At 36.7% G+C, this 21,780-nt stretch overlaps 1 protein-coding gene and 1 long non-coding RNA gene across 2 annotated transcripts in view; both read left to right on the forward strand.

Moving 5' to 3' along the window:
• LOC109830600 (thylakoid lumenal 17.9 kDa protein, chloroplastic) overlaps window positions 1–1,978 on the forward strand; it is a 10,107-nt gene extending 8,129 nt beyond the window's left edge. Inside the window, exon 4 of the mRNA XM_020397906.1 lies at window positions 1,562–1,978. Coding sequence (XP_020253495.1) covers window positions 1,562–1,818 — 257 coding nt within the window. The 3' untranslated portion in view covers window positions 1,819–1,978. The remainder of the gene's footprint in view (window positions 1–1,561) is intronic.
• LOC109830601 lies at window positions 9,113–21,423 on the forward strand. The gene is made up of 2 exons (XR_002244356.1): window positions 9,113–9,284; window positions 21,193–21,423. It is a non-coding gene; the product is annotated as an uncharacterized LOC109830601 (long non-coding RNA).

Genomic DNA, 21,780 nt, shown 5'->3' on the forward strand with positions numbered 1-21,780 from the left:
AACCTCGTTAAATCTGTGTGTTCGTCTCCTTTACTATTTTTACAAGATTAGATCTTTATTTGTGGTATTATTCCTACTTTCCTACTTTCAACACAAGGTCCGGAAGGGTAAGAGTTCGATTGATTGTTTCGAATCCCCAACATATATATATATATATATATATATATATATATACCCTCTCTCTTAAAGTATCTTTCACTTCGGAAAATTTAGACATATTGACTTGACATATACTACAGTGATATGATATGGAAGCAGTTTTCGGTAGAGGTCATAAGTGTTACATATCTTTTGACATCAACATTTACCTACTACATGATTTGGTAAATTACGGCTCTAAGAAATCATCTATACGTAGACTTTGTGATCGAAAGTTTCTTTTCCACACTACTAAGCATGAGTTTGTAATCCTGTTATAAAAGTAATGAAAAAAATAATCAATTCATTTTTATAGTATTGTGAACTCCCAACTTCCCCTAAAGTATCGATTTGCCTATTTCCCCTCTTAAGCTATGTTTATGTGCCCAATATGGTCATTTTGTTAGCTCATAGTCAAATATTTAATAGATCAATGATGTGACAGTTTTTTACATTTCCTCGTGAGTTTTTAATAGTTTCTCCTTTTTTACCAACCTAAGGAAGGTTCCCAACTGCTTTCATACAAACCATTTTATCCTTTATTACTTTTTTTGTAATTGAAATTCATTTTTTGGATTGCTGAAGAAAAAAAACTCTGTCACATCAACAATCTGTTAAATATTTGACCGTGGTTTAAGGGAATAACTATATTGAACACAAATACATAGTTTAAGGGGGAATTAGGCAAATTGATACTTTAGTGGGGGAAGTTGAGAGTTCACCAATACTTTAAGGAAGATTTGTTCATTTTGTCTTAAAAGTAATTAAGGGATATTTTGCTGAAATGCTTTAGGCCTTCTTAATCTTTATTAGTTCTTCGCAAGAACTAATTCTGCCTAAACTATCTTTATTCAAATTCAAATTCAAGAAGTCATGATTGTCATAGTTGTCATTATTCCTAAGTATCTTTATTCACACATCTGAGGATACCAGGACGACATTTAGTTTATAGGTGTAACTTTTTATTAACTATGATAGGCAGATCACATTTTTAAGGAAAAGTGTACTTACTGCCAAGGATTTCTTTCACTTTAACTGTTCAACACAAGGGCATATTTGCTTCCGTATCTAGTGGTGGGAATTTTGTGATTGTTCAATCACTGTCAAAATGCTCCTTGAATGATTAAAAATTTGAAACCATTTCCGACCTCTACCCCAAGCATTTATCCTGATGATTCTCCGTCCATCAATTCACTTATTCTTGCAAATAAATGGAAGATTATCTTGCCCACTTTTGCCTTCCAATACTTATTGCCTATTTCATGATTTTTTTTCATCCAATATAGAATATGTCAACTATATATCTCTATCTTGGTAATTTTATGTGAACTTTTACATTCTTTTTGGTTGATATAAAAAATGCAAGAATGCAGATATATTTGGATTCGTAGAGAATAAAAAATATTTTTCTCTCTGATATCAGGCCAATATTTACAAGCAGAGGTCGATGGGGGATTTGGACGCGATGTCATGGAGTTCTTGATCAAAAGAGATGTTGTTGCATATCGCTCTATGGCCACAAAAGTTACATATGTTTACCCCTTTACCACTGCGTTAGGCGACTCCAAAGGTCAGAAGGAAAGGATGAACAAAATTGTTGAAGAGTTAGGATGGTCTGCCCCCAGTTTTGATACTATGGATCAATCTGAGCAATATTCACCAGAGGAGTATATAGAGTAGCGTTCTTCCTCTTCTTGCTTTTACTTTTTTTTCGAATGAACCCGTGAGCCGCTTCCAATGCCACTTATACAAAAAGTGCTATATGTCAATTCTATTTCCTTAATTGCTAGACAAATTGTTATGATAAATAAGTTTTCTGCTTGTGCATGATATTTTGAAAGATGTGTCCACTGTCAGCCTCCTGCTGGTTTGTTAGTTCATTAAATTCATATTACAAGGAAATTTTTTATTCTTTCTTAAAATGCTGTAAATATTACCTGACAACCTAATTCTTTCCTAATATACAAGAAATTTGTTTGGGATCAAATTGTTTAAAAATAAAACTGATCACCATTAGCTAGTTCTAATGACATAGGACAACTCAGATATCTTTGGTTTTGGTTGGAGGATGTCTGAAAACCATGAAGTTCTAACTATCTATTGATCGTGTAGGTTTCTTTATGAGCCCATGTCAACCATAGCTTAGAGCACTGAACACTGTTAGCTAGTGCTAATGACATAGAACAAGTCATTTCATAAGAAAAAATAAAACTCATCATACAGCACTCTATTTACATAGAGTTAGAAACGGAAACCTTTTCTATTTTGAGTGATTCTCATACTTAGAAGGGTTGTTAGTCCGAAAGCTGTTCTTTTCTTAACAAATAAACTTGTGGTTACATCAAATATCTGTGGCTTTTGTGTCCAATCCTTCAAATCTCATGCCGGATCAAGTGGGGTTTTGATTTCAGGTCTGAAATTTAATGCTTACATACTTTCATATTGAATAGCTAAGACAACATATTTAACACACAGAAAATGACTAAACTTCTAGATTATTAATCAGGGTGCAGAATGTGAAGATCCTGCTTATGATGACTTCAATTATTGCTTATGGAGCACATGTTAGAGGGGAAAAAAAAATAAGAGAAGTAAATTTGATGCAATGGTCCCAAGTTTCTTTGAGTAATTTGCTAATAATTGTTCTACTGCACGCAGTGATTTTAAACTAGAATTTATTGTTTGATTTAGTGCTTTTTTTGGTTGGGTATGTGGAAAAAGACAATCTATCCTGTAAAATTTTATTTGCATTTTCATTGTATATTTTGATGTGCGTAGTTCATATTGGTGGCCTTGTTCAGGGAGTATCTAACTGTAGAATAATTGCAAATCTACACCTGATTTCATCATGTGTTTGCTATCATTGAGACTAGTACCATAAAATGTACATATTTTGATCCACATGATTGGAGTCTTCTCTTCAGTTAGTATCTGCATCATATTTATCTCAAATAAATTTCTATTATTATAGCCCAATGCATCTTACTTACTAACTACAATATTGCTTATACAACATTTGTTATATTTAAGAAAGCTTGATATAGTTGTTGGTTATCAAATTCTCATTTGATGCAACTTCTGGTGGCTATAATTTGTCATGCATAATGGATGTTGTTTTCAGCCAAATCCAAATGCAGCGATATTTTCTATGTCATGCAATGAAAGCAGCAATATTTTTTATATAATGCCATAAAGCAGCATGTAAGTAGAAGTTTTGTGTTAGTTACAATTGGAGCTTCAGTGTCTGCAAGCTGTGTACTATTTTTGGAGAAATTCTAAGGTGCTATTTAAAGGTACTGACAGTTTAATGAAATTAACTGTTTTAATTTTATTGCAACTGCCTTTTGCTCTAGTTTTCTCCAGCAAGGTATAATTTTCAGCCTATTATTAGCTCCTTTTACATGTTGGGGATTATGGAGCTTATAAACATCGCACAATAAGAAGTGTAGGTACTAAAACAAAAGAAAGAGTTTTTTTACGTGATTTGGTGAACTATCTATCTCCACTTCCACTATGCTTCACAAACTAGTACAACTCATACAAGTGATACAAGTTTCACACTGACGAAACTTGAAAATCCTATCTCACACCTCTTAGGGAACACGAGAACACCGATCACTCAAAAACTTTAAGAACTACCATCACACCATATCACTCAAAGAATCCGAAAACATCAATGACTCAAGCGCTCTTAAAAGATCCTCTCTCTACAGGAGGATGACTTTTTCAACACTAACTGACATCCTTTTATAGAGACTAAATTACCAAATTGGTAATTTTTGTAGACCCTTCTTATTAGTTTGATATTTTTCTAGCTCTAGCGATGTTGTGCAGTTAGACCCAAAATTTCGCTGCTGAAAAAAAAACACGAAACCTCTTTCCTCTAAGCAGCTTTTGGCCTCCGAAACTTTCTCTTCACTATATTTGGAGGTAGTATCATGTCCTCCCCTTATTTTTCCAAAAATTAACTTCCCTATAATGAGATCACTCTTGTATAAACTTGAACATAGTTATTACCCTTATACCAATGTGCCAAATAACCTTATGGTACTTCCCTCATGAATAAGATAACATTAATTGCTATCACATGAGCTCTCATGTTTTTTTTTATGCCAGAGGTGAAGTTTTTGGGTGTACAAAAATTACGAATATGATAATTAAAAGTCTCTTTCTTGTCTAGTTCCAAGGACCAATTAATACTTTAGCAATTCCCAAGAGCAAGCTTCCAATATATGCACCCAAAGCTTTTAATACATGCATCCTTCAAACTTCCATGATCAATGCACGCATCTTCCTCAGTTTGAGTTTTGGAAGCATCCCGTCATTATAGTCTAGTCATCCAATACCTAACTCAAATGAATATATGAAATGAAGTAGAGTAGCAAATATGGTTATGTTGTTTGCAGGGGAGGATCTAGGATTTTTAGAAAATGGTGGTACTATATAATTAATAATTAAATACTTATGTAAATTCTCATGAGTTTTCATATTTTTAAAAAAGTACATAAATACATTATTAGTAATAATATTGTATACATTTTTCTCAATATATATCACTAGTAATGAGTTCTCGCCTTATGAACTTGAATTGAAAGGTTAGGTTTTTAGTGGATAAATATTAGAAAACCCCTTTGAGTAAGGGCATTAATCAGATAACCCCCAATCGGTAATAATTTCAAACTACACAAAACCCCTTAAACTTTCAACATCGATCTTTCCAAAAAAAAAAAAAACACTCAACGATATTTCCATTTTTCACAGGGGTGGATAAAGTTATGAAAGAGGCATTTTTGCTAGTGAAATCGTGTCATACTTCTAATTGTTGTTTTCTAAAATATCAAAAAAGATAAAGGAGATTTTATGAGAATCTCAAAAGTTAAAGAGGATTGTAATATTTTAAAACTTAAGAGGAGTAATCTAAGACATTCAAATATAAGAGGTTCATGGCCCCACTTTGGTCAAGGTGGATCTGCCTATTGCTATTTGCTGTGAACGGACCTGAGAAGGCCCAGGCCCACGAAGTTGATTTTTTGACGAAGTTGATTTTTTTTTAGCCACGTTTTCAACACGGCACGCCTGCCTATATAAATGATATGTTATTAGGGTTTTGAGGTTAGCAAGGAGTTTTGTTTAATTGAGGCTGCGGTAGAAAAGTGTAGGAGGTTTTCGAGCAAGGCTGCAAGTGCACAGTGGATTTTTTGCGGCTGTCTTCAATTGGCTGAGCAAGTATGAAGGCAGAGAGGAGATAGCGGCTGCAGTTGAGGAGATTTTGTGTAGTCTCTTTTAGGGTTTTGTGCATCCCTTTGAGAGGTATTTGTGAGGGATTTGAGAGTTTGTTTGAGGGTTTAGTTTGTGAGTGATTGTAAACCCTAGTTGTGTTCTCTCCCTCTAATAGTAGATCTCCCCCTCCTTACCCCGTGGACGTAGGCAATTTGCTGAATCACGTAAAAATTGGTTGTCTCGTTATTTGTGTGATTTGTAATAGCTTTTAGGTTCCTTCGACGCGTAGTCCTAGAGCTGACGAGAGGAAGAGCTAATATCCCACTTTGATGAGATATTAGGCTTCAGATTCTTGTTCCCTTTGAGAAACAAGAATTCTTATTGCGACCTGACTCTCTTGTTGTGATGTCGAAGTTCTGCCGAAATTTTCGCTGCGCGCAACAAGTGGTATCAGAGCCCAGATTTCAGATCTAGGGTTTTTCGGTGGAGGAAGATTCTTGTGTGAAGCTTGGTTCTTGGAGTTCTAGGCTTCGGTGGAGATAGCATTAGGCGTTGTCGTTGGAGATTTCGCTTTCCTCGTGTGGATAGGAGATCTATTTGGAATCCGATCTAGGGTTCAGTTGGGTGGTTCCTAATTTCTATCAAATTTTTTCTTTCTCTACAATTTGGAATTAGTTTGCAATGGGAGAAGAACGTGAAAGCAGCAAATCGATGGCGAGTACAATACAAGTTGGTTTTCAGAACACTAAGATTAGTGTGGGGAAGTATGACAGCAAAATTAACTTTGGTTTGTGGATGAGCGACGTACAAGATGCGCTCAATGCTCAGAATTTGGAAGAGACCATTATGGTCCACGAGAGGCCACTTAAATATGAAGAGGCGGTATGAGAGAAGATGAATAGGAACGCTTGTGGGGTGATCAGGTCCTGTTTGGAACAGGAGCTAAAATATGATGTGATTGGGGTGACGTCTGCAATGAAGATGTGGGAAATTCTCAACAATAAGTATCTCACAAAGAGTGTTGAGAACAGGTTGCACTTGCTGCGAAGACTCTTCAGAGTTCAGATGTCCAGAGGCACCTCGCTAGAGGCTCATGTGAACAACTACACTAAGTTATTGTCGGACTTGGCGAATGTTGATGAGAAGATATCGGATGAGTACAAGGCGATTATTTTATTAGGCTCCTTACCGGATGAGGAGTATGATACCTTCGTACTCACTTTGTTAAATGGAAGATCTTCTATCAGCTATAGTGAAGTGACTAACGCATTGACCAATTACGATTTGAGGAGGAAGGACAAAGAGACTTCCCGTGCTAGCACTTCAGGCGAGGCCTTGTCGACGAGAGGTAGAAGCCTGTAACAACCGAAATTTTTCGATACGTATTTTCTAGTATTTAATTATTAAATTGTTATTTTTCAAAGAGTATTAATGTTTACCCAATCTTTATGATTTTTAGTAATGTATAATAATGGTGGTTAAACTGAACCCTTCCCTCTCTTATTCTTCTCCCCTCTATTCTCCAAAGAAACCACCCAATAACCTCCACGTCGCCAGCCAAGCTCAACCGCCCGCCAGCCTCCTTCCGCCGCTCACCGCTTCCTCCCTCAGCGCCGACATCAGCCTCTCAAACCACCGCCGTCCCCAACCATCGTCATCACCCTCTTGACGGCAAGCATTTTTGTCTTGCTCTTTGTTGAATTCGTTCTTATTATTTTTATGCAAGCATCTTTCCTCAAAGTTTTTTTTTTCTATAAAATTTTATCTTCATGCCAACATTTTTCCCTGCATCTTAGGATTTTCTTAGTTGAAATCTTGGTAGGGTTTTTCTTTAATTTATAAACTTAGCCATTCTTTATATAATTTCATAAAATCATGTAGATGTAAGTTTCGTTGTAAATAGATGGATGGCATCCGTTGTAATTAGTTTGATGGCTTGAGCTGTAAATAAATTGATGGCATGAGCTGTAAATAAATAAAACTCTATGACTAATTTTGTTTGGGTTTCTTGTTACTTCACTACACGGTTAACTAGTACACACATTTTTTTTTATATCTTAGATACAAGATTTAATTTGAATGGCATCCGTTGTAATTAGTTTGATGGCATGAGTTGTAAATAATTCGATGGCACGAGTTGTAAATAAATAAAACTCTATGACTAATTTTGTTTGGGTTTCTTGTTACTTTACTCCACAGTTAACTATAGTACACATTATTATTATTATTATTATTATTATTATTATTTTGCTTACATGTTATTTGGTTATAATTTTTGCTTTACTCCACAGTTAATATTATTATTATTATTATTTTGCTTACATGTTACTTTACTCCACAGTTAATATTATTATTTTGCTTACATGTTATTTGGTTATAATTTTTTTTAAAATGATAATGTAACCTTCTTTTATCAATAGAGTTTGTTGTACAAGTCATAGAAATTTGTGCTAGTCAATGTAAAAGAAAACGCCAAAGCTTTAACAAGCACTATCATCAATTTCGGCTACAAGTCCTTGTTTTTTTTTAGCTTCTATTTTTTTTTCACGTGTCTTCCACTTCTGTCTTAACTGAGGTTTTGAAGGTCATAATGATGATATTGTTGGTTTCTTGATGCGTGTTGGATTAGCTGATGTTGTACTTGATCACTTAGTGATGTTTAATAGGATTGACTGTGCATGAAGACGACTTCCGTCAAAAATATGATTTATAAGCGTGTCTTTCATAGCATGGCTATGCCCTCGATATCGATGTCCCGATATGAGGTTTTTCCTTGGCTATTACTATTATAGCATCAATTAGACGATGCAACCCTCTTGATTAGACATGTTCTGGGTCACGGTTATTTCATAGTTTTACAGAAGTCGTTCCACGGTAACTCTGTGGTTAGTGCATAACATTTCATGCACAGTCACTGAAAATTCATGCACAGTCATATAAAATTTAATCGACAAACATGGGGTTTATAAAGGGGAATTAGACGAAGAATGTAACATGTATATAAACGGGCATATGCGCATTCCTGATATCCTGAGTTATATATATATACATGGGCCAAAGAGCAAATTCCTGACTTGAAGCCGTGTTCCCGGGACGGTTTACGGGGAACCGATTTATATACATGAAAATATTCTTCTCTAATTCAAATAACATGTAAAAATAAGAATAATGTGTTTTTATGCTTTGTGATAGATTTGGCATGCACGGTATGACCTGGATAAAGTATGGGTGATGTATATTTATATTATTTGTGTATAGAATTTTAGGAGTTAATATTTAGAGATTTATAATTTGAGATATATGGTATATACGAGGGTTTCCTTGTTTGGATTATTCCCTCGAGCACGGTATGGATCTGGATGAAGTATCGATGTTGTATATTTGATATTGTTGTGTATAGAATTTTGGGAATTTATATTTAGAGATCGACAATTTAAGATATATGGTATATACGAGGGTTTCCTTGTTTGGATTATTCCCTCGACGTACTCATCTCTCATATTGCGGGTTTCTAAATCTTACCTCATTTTAGTATAGGGTATAAGATGTATGCTTTAGGGTAGACCTTGTTTGATATCCAGGTATAGAAATTTCCTTTATCATCTTTAATTGAGTTTTTCATCTTATTTTGATTTATAAGATTAGCATTTTCTTTTATCACTAAAAATTTAGAATTTATCTTTTCTTTATATCTACCACTTATACTTATGCTTGCTGGGAGTTTTCTGACTCCCCTGGGGTTTGCATGCCCCAGACTTGGGAATTGTTCTTTCTTCGCAGGACCAAAAGTACTTTAAGGATTAAGACCAGCGACAGTGACCTCTTCTCTCTCTCAGCTTCAGTTATTGAGTCTTTCTTGTAATCACTTGGGGTACTTCAGACTAAGATGTATTTTCCTCTTTCCTACTTTGAAGAGTTGTAGACATGTAAGAGAAATTTGTCTTTTTCAGAGTTTCTTTATCTATCTAGTTCCTTTGCTATTTTAGTTACATGCTCTATGTAGTAGTCCCTTTGGTAATATACATGTATACAGGATGATCCAGAGGCGTGAATGTAACCGTATGGTTGTATTGCCGACCGAGTCACGCTCCAAATTATCACGTTTTGGACCCAGGGCGTGACATGGTTTTATTGGTATCAGAGCCAGGTTTAGAAATTGTTGTCTCATCCTGTATACAAACACAAATTAAGATTAGACCAAAAATATGGAGCATGTATAGTATAGGTTCTTTCCTTTCCAGAAATACATCCCTTGACTCCTAATATCCTGATTCTTTGTCCTAATCTTGACCAGTCTCCGTTAGGATCTTAATGTGTGTTCTGTACGACAGGATGAGACCACGTCTACATCTAAACCTGGCTCTGAGTACCAATTAAAACCAATGCTCTACGACCCCGGTCCAAAACGAGCGATAATTTGGAGCGCTCGGACTCGGTCGGCAACAAATACAACCTAGCGGTTTACATTCACTGCTCTGATCCCCATCCTGTATACATGTATACTGACCCAAAGGTATCTTACTAACACTAAATCATTCCGTAACTAAAGAGTAGCAGAGACAAGAGCTAGCTATAGATATTAACGGAGCACATCCTGAAAGACGTAAAAATTTCTCTTACACTATCCAGACAATCATCTTCTTTTCAAAGTAAAAAAATATAGGAAAATACATCTTAGTCTGAAGTGACGCACAGTGATTCACCAAGAAAAGACTCAATAACCAAGCGTAGTAGAGCGATGAGAAGAGGTCACCTGAGCGTCCTGTCTGAATCTACTCTCCTTAAAAGTAGTTCCTTGGTCCTGCGAAGAAAGGGACAGTATTTCCCATAGTCTGGGTCATTCAACCCAGGGGACTCAGAAAACTCCCAGCCACACCACTCTCAAAATGCACACAATGTGCAGATTATAGTAGTATAATGTAGATATGAAGAAGAATAAAAATTCCAATTTTTAGTTGATGTAAAATGAAGAAAATGCTAATCAGATAAATATGATGATTCAGAAATAAGATGATATACACACGTCATACTAGTTACTAGAGATGATAAAGGACAATTTCCTATAGACCCTGGATATCAAACAAGGGCCTTACTGCTAAAGCATACATCTTATATCTGCGGCCTATTACTAAAAAGGAGGTAAATTTGGTAAGAAGCTCGCCGTATATGACATATACCTGGCAGTTCAGTACGTCGACGGCTGCCTATCAAAAGATAGGCAACTCTATTTCAGGCGTCATAACTCTTCGTAGTATACCGAGTAATGTATTGTCTCTTAAAATTGTCGATCCTAATATACTAATACACAATCTCCGACACACATTCGATAGGCTTACCACAATAGTCAAATACATAACCGAAACGTCTAATAGGTACTTTCCCCGACATACGTGTAGCATCACAGATAGATACCTAACGCCGTCGCATCCAAGATGACTACTTCACGATAACATAAGAAAACACATTATTCTTATTTTCTAACAATGTTATTTGAATAGAAGAAGAATATTTTCATGTATATAAATCGGTTCCCGTAAACCCGTCCCGGGAACAACGGCTTCAAGTCAGGAATTTGCTTTTGCCATGTATATATACAGATTCTCATACTCAGGATAACCTGCAATGGGTGAGGAAGGTAGAGGAGATGCGCATATCTCCCGTTATATATACATGTTAGCATTCTTCGTCTAATTATGCCTCCATTTTATAAACCCGCCCCCCGCCCGCGCCCCCCCCCCCGCGCCCCCCGCGCAGAAGATGTCTCGGGGGGGGGGGGTTCTTGTCTGTATATTATTTTGTATTTATGGTCTTTTTGGTTCGTTCTTCTCGTTCCGAACTGTGATGTCTTAGTACCTCTTTTGATGCCGATAGACGGGGGGTTAGCGGGGAGCCGTCCCCTTTCTACAGTGCTTGAGAATGTGATGTTGGGAGGCTGAGTGATTTTCCCCGTGATACGGCTCCCAGCGCCCTCAGCGCTACACGACGTCCCGGCCCAGCCACCGAACTGGTGCTGGGGGGGGGGGGGCGGGGGGGGAAAAAAAAAAAAAAAAAAAAAAAGGGAAAACATAAATAAAACACAACAAAACACTTGCTTTCCATTCAGTCCGTTGCTTCTTCAGCCAGAAAAAAAAAAAAAAAAGCGAGTGTTGATTGGATAAAAAAAAAAGAGGAGAAGCGAGGGAGTGGATAGACTTATCTGGATATGCTGCTTTAATCTGGCGATGAACATTAACGGGCCTGTCGTTAAACTCTGATTCCGGGGTGGGATCAATGTTTTATAGAGCCGTAATTCTACCTTGCACGATTGTTCGCCCGCTGGTGCAGTCGTTATTAACCTCACTTTATGTAGGGAAACTGAACCTATCCACCCTTTGTTTCACAGCTTCGGGGGGGGGGCGGGGGGGCTGCAGGGTGGGGGGAGGTCTGGTAAAGAAACCCCCCCCCCCAAATTTTTGTTTTTGGGAGGGGGTTAGGGTCTTTCGGTGCAGGTGGGGGGGTGGGTGGTGGGAGCGGGTCGGGTGGGGGGGGGGGGGGCTGGGGTTGCACCCCCCCCTGCACCCTCCGACCCCCCCCCGCCCCCCCTTCCGCCGCCCCCCCCTTGCCAGCCTCTCCCCACCCCCGCCAGCGCCTCGTCCGCCGCCCCCCCCCCGAGCCCCCGCACCCCCCCCCCCCCACTGACATATGTGTATGCTATGCTAATACCACAGAGTTACCGTGGAACCCGATCTCTGTAAACCTATGAAATAACCGAACCCTTCCCCAATCATGCAATCAAGGGTTCATCGTTCTAAATGACATAATAGTAATACAAGGAAAAAACCTCTATATCGGGACTCGATATCGAGGGCATAGCCATGCTATGAAAGACACGCTTATAAATGCATATTCTGACGGCGAAAGTCGTCTTCATGCACACTCAAATCTCTATTAAACATACTAAAGTGGATCAATGGTACATAGCAAGCTTAATAACATCTCAGCTAAGTCTCAACACGCATCACAGAAAACGGCAACAATAAACTCACTGTCTTATGACCATTCAAAACCTCAGTTAAGACAGAAGGTGGAAAGACAACTGAAAAAAAATAAACTAAAAAAACAAGGACTGTGAAGCTCGCTATTACGGAAGGTAGTTGGGCGGCGACAGAGATTGATATATATAGGTGCTTGTAAAGACAGCTTCTGGCGTCTTCTTCATCTTTACATTGACTAGCAACAAATTCTATGACGTTGTACAACAAACTCTATTGATAAAAGAAGGTTACATCTATTCGATTTCTTTAAACAAAATTATAACCAAATATAAGACATGTAAGACAAGAGGATATAGATTTAAATATATACATAAAATAATAAATTAATAATGTGTACTATGAGTTAACTGTGGAGTAAAGTAATCAACGCAAACCACAAACAATATTAGTCAGTAGAGTTTGTATTTATTTAGAAAAACAACTCGTGCCATCCGAATATTCTACCAGCTCATGCATCAAACTAATTACACGGGATGCCATTCAAATTACAATCTTGTATCTAAGATCTAAAAAAATTGTGTACTAGGATTAACGACGTGTAGTGAAGTAACTAAGAAACCGCGAACCTATAAATTAGTCATGAGTTTTAATTATTTACAGCTATGCCCATCAATTGCTGATTCACAGAGGGCTCATAGTGGAAGACCCCCGACTTGATGCAGAAGGTCACAGGTGTCGCTTTAGTTCTGGCTGGATGGGGTTCCTCAGGCGAGACTCGTGTAATTTACAGCTCAAGCCATCAAACTAATTACAACGGATGACTCCTCTATTACAACGAAACTTGACATCTACATGAATTTTATGTAAATTATATAAAGAATGGCTAAGTTTATAAATTAAAGAAAAACCCTACAAGATTTCAACTAAGAAAATCCTAAGATGCAGGAAAATGTTGGCATGATGATAAAATTTATAGAAAAAAAACTTTGAGAAAGATGCTTGCATAAAAATAATAAGAACGAATTCAACAAAGAGCAAGACAAAATGCTTGCCGTCAAGAGGGTGATGACGATGGTTGGGGACGGCGGTGTTTGAGAGCTGAGTCGGCGCTGAGGGAGGAACGGTAGCGGCGGAAGAGGCTGGCGGGCGTGAGCTTGTGCGAACGTGGAGGTTATTGGTGGTTTCTTTGGAGAAATGAGGAGAGAAGAATAAGAGAGGGAAGGGTTCAGTTGGGTGAGTTGATGAAGGGAAGGGAAAGAGAGAGACAGTGGGAGGAATAATAAGGAGAAGAGATACATGGGAATTGATTTGAGAGAGAATGTGTGTGAGCTGGCTTATAATGAGAGGAGTGATTTCAGGGGGATTAAATTAGCAGACTTGAATAGAATGGAAGAGAGTGACTGCGAACGTGGGATTTTTTTTTTTTTTTTTTTGGAGGAGGAGAGAGAGGAACGAGATTTGGGATAAATTCCAATACATAAGATACCGTTATAGTAATAATTAAAACAATTAAATAATATTAACCAACTATTAGTAATATCAACTAAATACTATGTACAGTAATCATAACAATTGTAATTAATAGATTTCCGCAAAATTAATAACCACCATTATTATACATTACTATCTAAGATTGGGTAAACATTAATACTCTTTGAAAATCAACAATTATTAATATAAATACTAGAAAATACGTAATGCAGATTTGGGAAAAATATTCAGGGCATTGATGTTATAGCACTCCTACCCCCTTAAAACAAATTCCTCCTCGGAAATTTATTCCAAGCAAACGAGAAGCGCCCCAGTGCATACACAGAATATAAATAGATATCGGTATCTTTTTCTATCAATCTAGATTTGTCATTGTATATACCAGCATTTTCAATCATATGCGTCTAATATTTATACTGATAACTAACAGGACATTTGGAATATGACCTCGACATAGTATGAATCCCTTGCGAGATCATTCAAGACGATGATACATGTAAACCAAATGTATATCTCATTCCCAAGTTGTGTCCAAGGCACGTCACTCCACACCACCAATCACACACGTGAGCAAAATCACGAGCCCCCTCTCACTAAAACATGTAAAAATATCAATGTACATGCGGTCTGAAGGACTGCGCTTGACATTCAACACTATGGCCACTCTCTCACCACTCCGATCAACATAAGATTAATTTTGATACTAAATAAAACTGGTACGATCTTATCCTACAGTAACCTTTCAATGAATTCTTTTTCCTGCATTTCTTAGACATACTAGAACATGTGGTTGGAACAGCAGAGGTTCGCGTTCGACTTTTCATCCAAGTATTAATATATCTTTTCAGATATCAAGCATATGCTATTATGTTTCGAGTCAATAACTGGGTCACAATAAGTCATATACAAATCCTTAAAACAACTACGTTAACTTTATAGGCCTGTTATCTCACAAAATCACACGTATTTGCGCAATATTATGGAGCTGTCCCTCAACGTTATCATCCCATGATTTCTCATTCTTGATACCAGCACATTATCAAGCTGAACCACATTACAGAATTTATAATCTAGATAATCATTCACCATACGTCACCAGATAGATTTGCCTACGTGCATATCTACTCGAGTTAAGCTATATAAAAAAACATTCCTTTCACATGACGCTAACGGGCTAATACTGGTTTAGCTTGATGGTGACTGAAAAGTTTTCAAAGACTACTAATATTCTGATTGGTTAGCACCTAAAGAACACCCAAGTTTAGTCATATCGAACACTAGTTGGAGCAAAAAAAAAAAAAAAAAAAAAAAAAAAAAAAAAGAAAAAAAAAAAAAAAAAATGGTTAAATTTAGATGATCCATTGGCTGCACCATGACTTGCAGTTGTTGACAATTGAGGGCAGTGGCTGATAAAACTTTCTATCTACTTAACTTATGAAGCTCGAGGGCTAGCTACAAAAAAGCCTAAATCTATGCACATTGACTACAGTCGCGAATACACTTGCTTGAGGCTAGAAGGAAAGAAAAATGGAACTGTACGGAGATAGAAAAAATGAAGTTATTAGGAGTGCGCACACTCAAAAAGGATGAACCCGCAGACAAGATCTATGTAGAAAATTCAACCGAGGGAACGGACCGTAATAATTATAAAATACATGCTCCAGGGACTGCTCTAGGTACTTCCTATTTTTAGAAGAGATTCCAATAAGATGTTAGTAGCAGGATGAAAGTCTAGCTTATCCCCTAACCTGGGATAATATCGGCATCTCTCACTGCCCTAGTTCTCAGAGTTTTGTAGAAATCGTTATTCCTTCAATTGTCCTAGTCAGAGCTCTTAGTTGATTACCATGCCATATCTTAAGCTAAAAAGTGATATCAAATTCAAGATGCCTCAAATCAATCTATATATCGCATCATGTTTAATACTCTATCGGAAACATTAACAGTCCAAATGATATGTTCGTATGTAATCGTTTAGACCTGCAACTTCTTCTGGCTGTAAACATTAATATATGCATCCTCTAGATGTCATCCTTCTGTTTCTTTCTCTCCTAATATAAGGTTAACTCATTCTAAAGATTTTATACTAATCATATAAAGTTCAGATGAAGTACAATTCTTTATATGAATCCTCCATCGCTGGGCTCACAAATGCTCATTGTTGAGATCATAAATTTACTCAAATACTTCTAAGTTGATCTATATATATGTCCGTGCGATCTTCAATCATCAAAATAAGTCGGATCGAAAATCAAAATTCGTTATAAAATTTCATATCATTAAGCTCTCTTTCTTTAGCCTTAGAAATCTTTATTTCATCTTCATGTCCTAGCAAACCTCTTTTCAGGTCTTTACATATCTCAAAATCATTAAAATTTGAAACTAATATTTTGATATCTCGAATATGTTTCTTTTTCACGCCACCTTATTTATCACCTTAATCTGATATATATGAAGTATCTCTCATCCTCACATCAATCCACATTCTGATTTTTTTTTCCCCACTTGATCCTCATAACCTAGTTTAAATAATATCTTATCATATTTCCTAAATCTCCAGATCATGTCCTCAAAAATTAAATTCGCAATACACGAGGGACTAACTGAGCTAGGGGGTCGACATTTTGGAGCCATAGTTATCACCTTAACGACCTGGTCAAGATTAGGAATATTGAGCTTAGAGTATATAACACACATAATATAAACCTATACTAAATATACCCAAGCTTGATCTTGATTTTCATTGTAGCTCAACTTGGTATACATGCGGATGAAGCTTGAACTTGATCTTTAACTTGAATTGCAAGGCTTCACCGATATTCCGCCAACCTCCTTTGGATATGATCGTTGAAGCTCTATTCCATCCATCCTCCAACAATGTTGTTTGTCTATAATAAATAAGAAAACACAAATACTAGACAAACAACATTAGTGGTAAATTGTTTGTTAAACATCATCAAAACAAGAAGGCCAGCAGAGGTATGATGTTAATGTGATGGGAAAATGTTGCGATCCGGGCAACTTTGAGGACCTATCACTCTATTGGAGAGAGTCGATAAGTTGATTTTGTCAGAGGTGTGATGTTAACGTGATGGGAAAATACTATGATCGGGGTAACTTTGAGGACCTATCGCTCTATTGGGAAGAGTCAATAAGTTAATTTTATCAGAGGTGTGATGTTAACGTGATGGGAAAATACTACGATCGGGGCAACTTTGAGGACCTATCACTCAATTAGTGAGAGTCAATTAGTTGATTTTGTCAGAGGTGTGATGTTAACGTGATGGAAAAATGCTGCGATCGGGTAACTTTGAGGACCTATCGCTCTATTGGGAAGAGTCGATAAGTTAATTTTGTCAGAGGAAATGTTATCATATTGGAAGTGATGCAAGCTAAATTCAAATTCTGTAGGAATGATGATCGTCGAAAGTGTAGTGTTAACCTTGACGACAATAAGGAATTTTGTCAGCTGAATCAACTTAAACCCAACTGAGGTGGTACAGAGGTTTAACAACACTTTGTTAAAAGAATTCATGAACTTAGAGAATAACTGTCATGTTTAAAAACGCAAGGGTGGACCCTTAGTTTAGATAACTGGAACACAAAGGTGACCTCTGCGTTTGAGGTTCGAAATGCAGAGTTAAGAACTCTTATAAAGTAGGTTTGGGCCTAGCGTTTGGGGATCAAAACACAGAGGTGAACTCTGTGTTAAGGTTAAAGTTTAACTGACTTTATCCATTAACGCTGAAGATTATGTTATTTTAAATGGTTGGGATTCTTTCCTAGAATCTCATACTGCTTTTAACAGCTTGACGGCTGTTATAAATAGACCTGTGTCGTCAAATATGGAGTCATTCGTCTCTTTCCACTTTCGTCTTGATTCTATGAACGATAACTCTCGTTAATTTTGGCAGAACCTTCGACGATATTTACCTTCTTCGATTAGTGACATCAATGGCGCTACGGAAGATGAGATGCAAGTAATATCGGGACTACCCTTTGGTCAGGTGCCTTATGAGGAGTTTATCCCTACTACTGAGAAACTCTCAATTTTGAGGGTGTCGCATCTTGAAATTTATGCAACTTTCAGGGAGCTGATGTGCCATTTCCAAATCTGCGCTCAAGTCGTTAGGATGCGCGGAGGAGGTATCATGCACACTGCATGGGCGGACTATCTTTTCCAGAACTTAAGTCAGAAAGATGAGGCCATGACCCGACTTGCTGCTATCTCTCCTAATAGCATTAAGGCTCGTATTAAGGCTTCAAATGCTACTTACAAGAACAAACATATAGAGTACGAGTTTGAAGCTGGTATCGAATTCAAGAGCTTTCATTACCAAGCCGCAACACCTATTTCTGACACTGCACTCCTTGCTGGATTCTTAATGATATGGCTGAAATGGTGCGTAGTGCCATCGAAGCCAGTTTAGTCGATATTGGTTGAGGTGGTATACCCAGCTGTTTTGTTAGCCCACGGGAGACTATTGAGTCTTCTCACTACCATGGTAAGTTGTGTACAGAGTGGCTTAAGGGCGTTGACTTCTGAATTTGTCGACGTCTAAGAAATAACCATTGCTAGGAGGAAAGCCTAGAAGACTCTCTAACATAGTGTACCAGTATTATACACATACTTAGTGGCCTGGTTTGTGCTGCATTGCCCTTCATTGATGACGGGGTTGCTGAAGATAGTGAGGTTCCTGTTCCCTTTGTGTAGAGGTTGGAGTCGGCCACATGGACTAATATTGTAATAATCAATATTTTTATACAAGGCTTTATAGGAGGTTCACAATTATTTTATTTTGTAGCAAGTTTTATGAATAGGCCCACATCATGTTTTTTTTTTTTTTAAATGAGGGTTCTCAAAAGGCCCACCTAGAAAGCCCACTTCACCCATGTCTTCATTTAAGAGATTCAAGATGATTCTTTTTCTTTTTTGGAATTTTTTTAAAATCAAAATCCCATGATTTTGGCTCCCAAATCAGGAAAAAAAAACGTGGGATTTTTTTGTAGCTTCCTTGTTTGCTTTTACCCGTTTTACCAATTTAAACAATTTCCTTAATTTTAGGGATTTTTAAATTTTAACCTTCCCTTATATATATATCCTCACCTCTTCTTTCCTATATAAAAATCTACACACACAAAAAAAACGAAAAGAAAAAAAAAAGGAAAAGGAACAACAGAGAACAAGAGAAGGGAAGGAGACGAGTTTTGGAATTTTCGTTTGGGGTTCATAGTTTTTTCGACAAATCGGCAAGCATTCTTTTCCTCAAATATTATTACTTTTAGATTATTTATTTTTTTTGATTTTTTTTCATGCAAACAATTTATTTTTCCACTCGATTATATATATATATTTTTCTATGAATTTTAATATGTATAAGTTATCAACATGTTATAAGTATACATGATTTAATTTGAATGGCATCCGTTGTAATTAGTTTTTTTTTGATTTTTTTTCATGCAAACAATTTATTTTTCCACTCGATTATATATATATATTTTTCTATGAATTTTAATATGTATAAGTTATCAACATGTTATAAGTATACATGATTTAATTTGAATGGCATCCGTTGTAATTAGTTTGATGGCTTGAGCTGTAAATAAATTGATGGTATGAGCTGTAAATAAATAAAACTCTATGACTAATTTTGTTGGGTTTCTTGTTACTTCACTACACGGTTAACTATAGTACACATTATTTTATTTTATTTTTTTTCTTACATGTTACTTGGTTATAAGTTTTTAAAATGATAATATAATCTTCTTTTACTGAAAGGAGCATTTGTAAATTGATGTTTCAATTCTACTCTAGCCTAGGTCTCTAATTACGTTTTGATCCATGTGGATTATAAAATGACCATGTTTGTTCGCATCTGCAATTAAATTAAATTAGTATTTCAAGGGATAACTTAGTGAAACTGGATAAATATTCAATTGGGATTCCCTAAATTGCTCAGCTCTCATATTCTTAGCATGGGGTCAGTGTCTATATGCATAAAACATTTATTTAATTTCAAGCATCTCCAAGGTAAGTGCATAATATAATCAAGTCAAGACACGTAGCATGAGGGAAGGGAGAAATCTTTGTGTAGTAGAGCATATACAAGTTTATAGCATTTGGTTATAATTTTTTTTAAAATGATAATGTAACCTTCTTTTATCAATAGAGTTTGTTGTACAAGTCATAGAAATTTGTGCTAGTCAATGTAAAAGAAAACGCCAAAGCTTTAACAAGCACTATCATCAATTTCGGCTACAAGTCCTTGTTTTTTTTAGCTTCTATTTTTTTTTCACGTGTCTTCCACTTCTGTCTTAACTGAGGTTTTGAAGGTCATAATGATGATATTGTTGGTTTCTTGATGCGTGTTGGATTAGCTGATGTTGTACTTGATCACTTAGTGATGTTTAATAGGATTGACTGTGCATGAAGACGACTTCCGTCAAAAATATGATTTATAAGCGTGTCTTTCATAGCATGGCTATGCCCTCGATATCGATGTCCCGATATGAGGTTTTTCCTTGGCTATTACTATTATAGCATCAATTAGACGATGCAACCCCCTTGATTAGACATGTTCTGGGTCACCGTTATTTCATAGTTTTACAGAAGTCGTTCCACGGCAACTCTGTGGTTAGTGCATAACATTTCATGCACAGTCATATAAAATTTAATCGACAAACATGGGGTTTATAAAGGGGAATTAGACGAAGAATGTAACATGTATATAAACGGGCATATGCGCATTCCTGATATCCTGAGTTATATATATATACATGGGCCAAAGAGCAAATTCCTGACTTGAAGCCGTGTTCCCGGGACGGTTTACGGGGAACCGATTTATATACATGAAAATATTCTTCTCTAATTCAAATAACATGTAAAAATAAGAATAATGTGTTTTTATGCTTTGTGATAGATTTGGCATGCACGGTATGGATCTGGATGAAGTATGGATGTTGTATATTTGATATTGTTGTGTATAGAATTTTGGGAATTTATATTTAGAGATCGACAATTTGAGATATATGGTATATACGAAGGTTTCCTTGTTTGGATTATTCCCTCGACGTACTCATCTCTCATATTGCGGGTTTCTAAATCTTACCTCCTTTTAGTATAGGGTATAAGATGTATGCTTTAGGGTAGACCTTGTTTGATATCCAGGTATAGAAATTTCCTTTATCATCTTTAATTGAGTTTTTCATCTTATTTTGATTTATAAGATTAGCATTTTCTTTTATCACTAAAAAATTGGAATTTATTTTTCTTCTTCATATCTACCACTTATACTTACACACGCACAATTTTCTCATTTTACATGCTTGCTGGGAGTTTTCTGACTCCCCTGGGGTTTGCATGCCCCAGACTTGGGAATTGTTCTTTCTTCGCAGAACCAAAAGTACTTTAAGGATTAAGACCAGCGACAGTGACATCTTCTCTCTCTCAGCTTCAGTTATTGAGTCTTTCTTGTAATCACTTGGGGTACTTCAGACTAAGATGTATTTTCCTCTTTCCTACTTTGAAGAGTTGTAGACATGTAAGAGAAATTTGTCTTTTCAGAGTTTTCTTTATCTATCTAGTTCCTTTGCTATTTTAGTTACATGCTCTATGTAGTAGTCCCTTTGGTAATATACATGTATACAGGATGATCCAGAGGCGTGAATGTAACCGTATGGTTGTATTGCCGACCGAGTCACGCTCCAAATTATCACGTTTTGGACCCGGGGCGTGACAAAGCCCATATCCGAAAGGTGGTAATAGAGGAAGGTCAAAGTCAAGAAACCGCCACCAATTAGCAAAGAACCAATGTGCATTCTGTAAGGAGCAGGGACATTGGAAGAGAGACTGTCCGAAGCTCAAGGAGAAAGAGAATGGCAAGAAAAAGGGCCCGAAGGCCAATAGGGTGAATATTGCGAAAGGCGATGATTCCGATGATTCGTGCTTTTCTCTACT

Source organism: Asparagus officinalis, chromosome 2 (assembly GCF_001876935.1).
Source record: "Asparagus officinalis chromosome 2, Aspof.V1, whole genome shotgun sequence".
In the NCBI taxonomy this organism is placed as follows: domain Eukaryota; kingdom Viridiplantae; phylum Streptophyta; class Magnoliopsida; order Asparagales; family Asparagaceae; genus Asparagus; species Asparagus officinalis.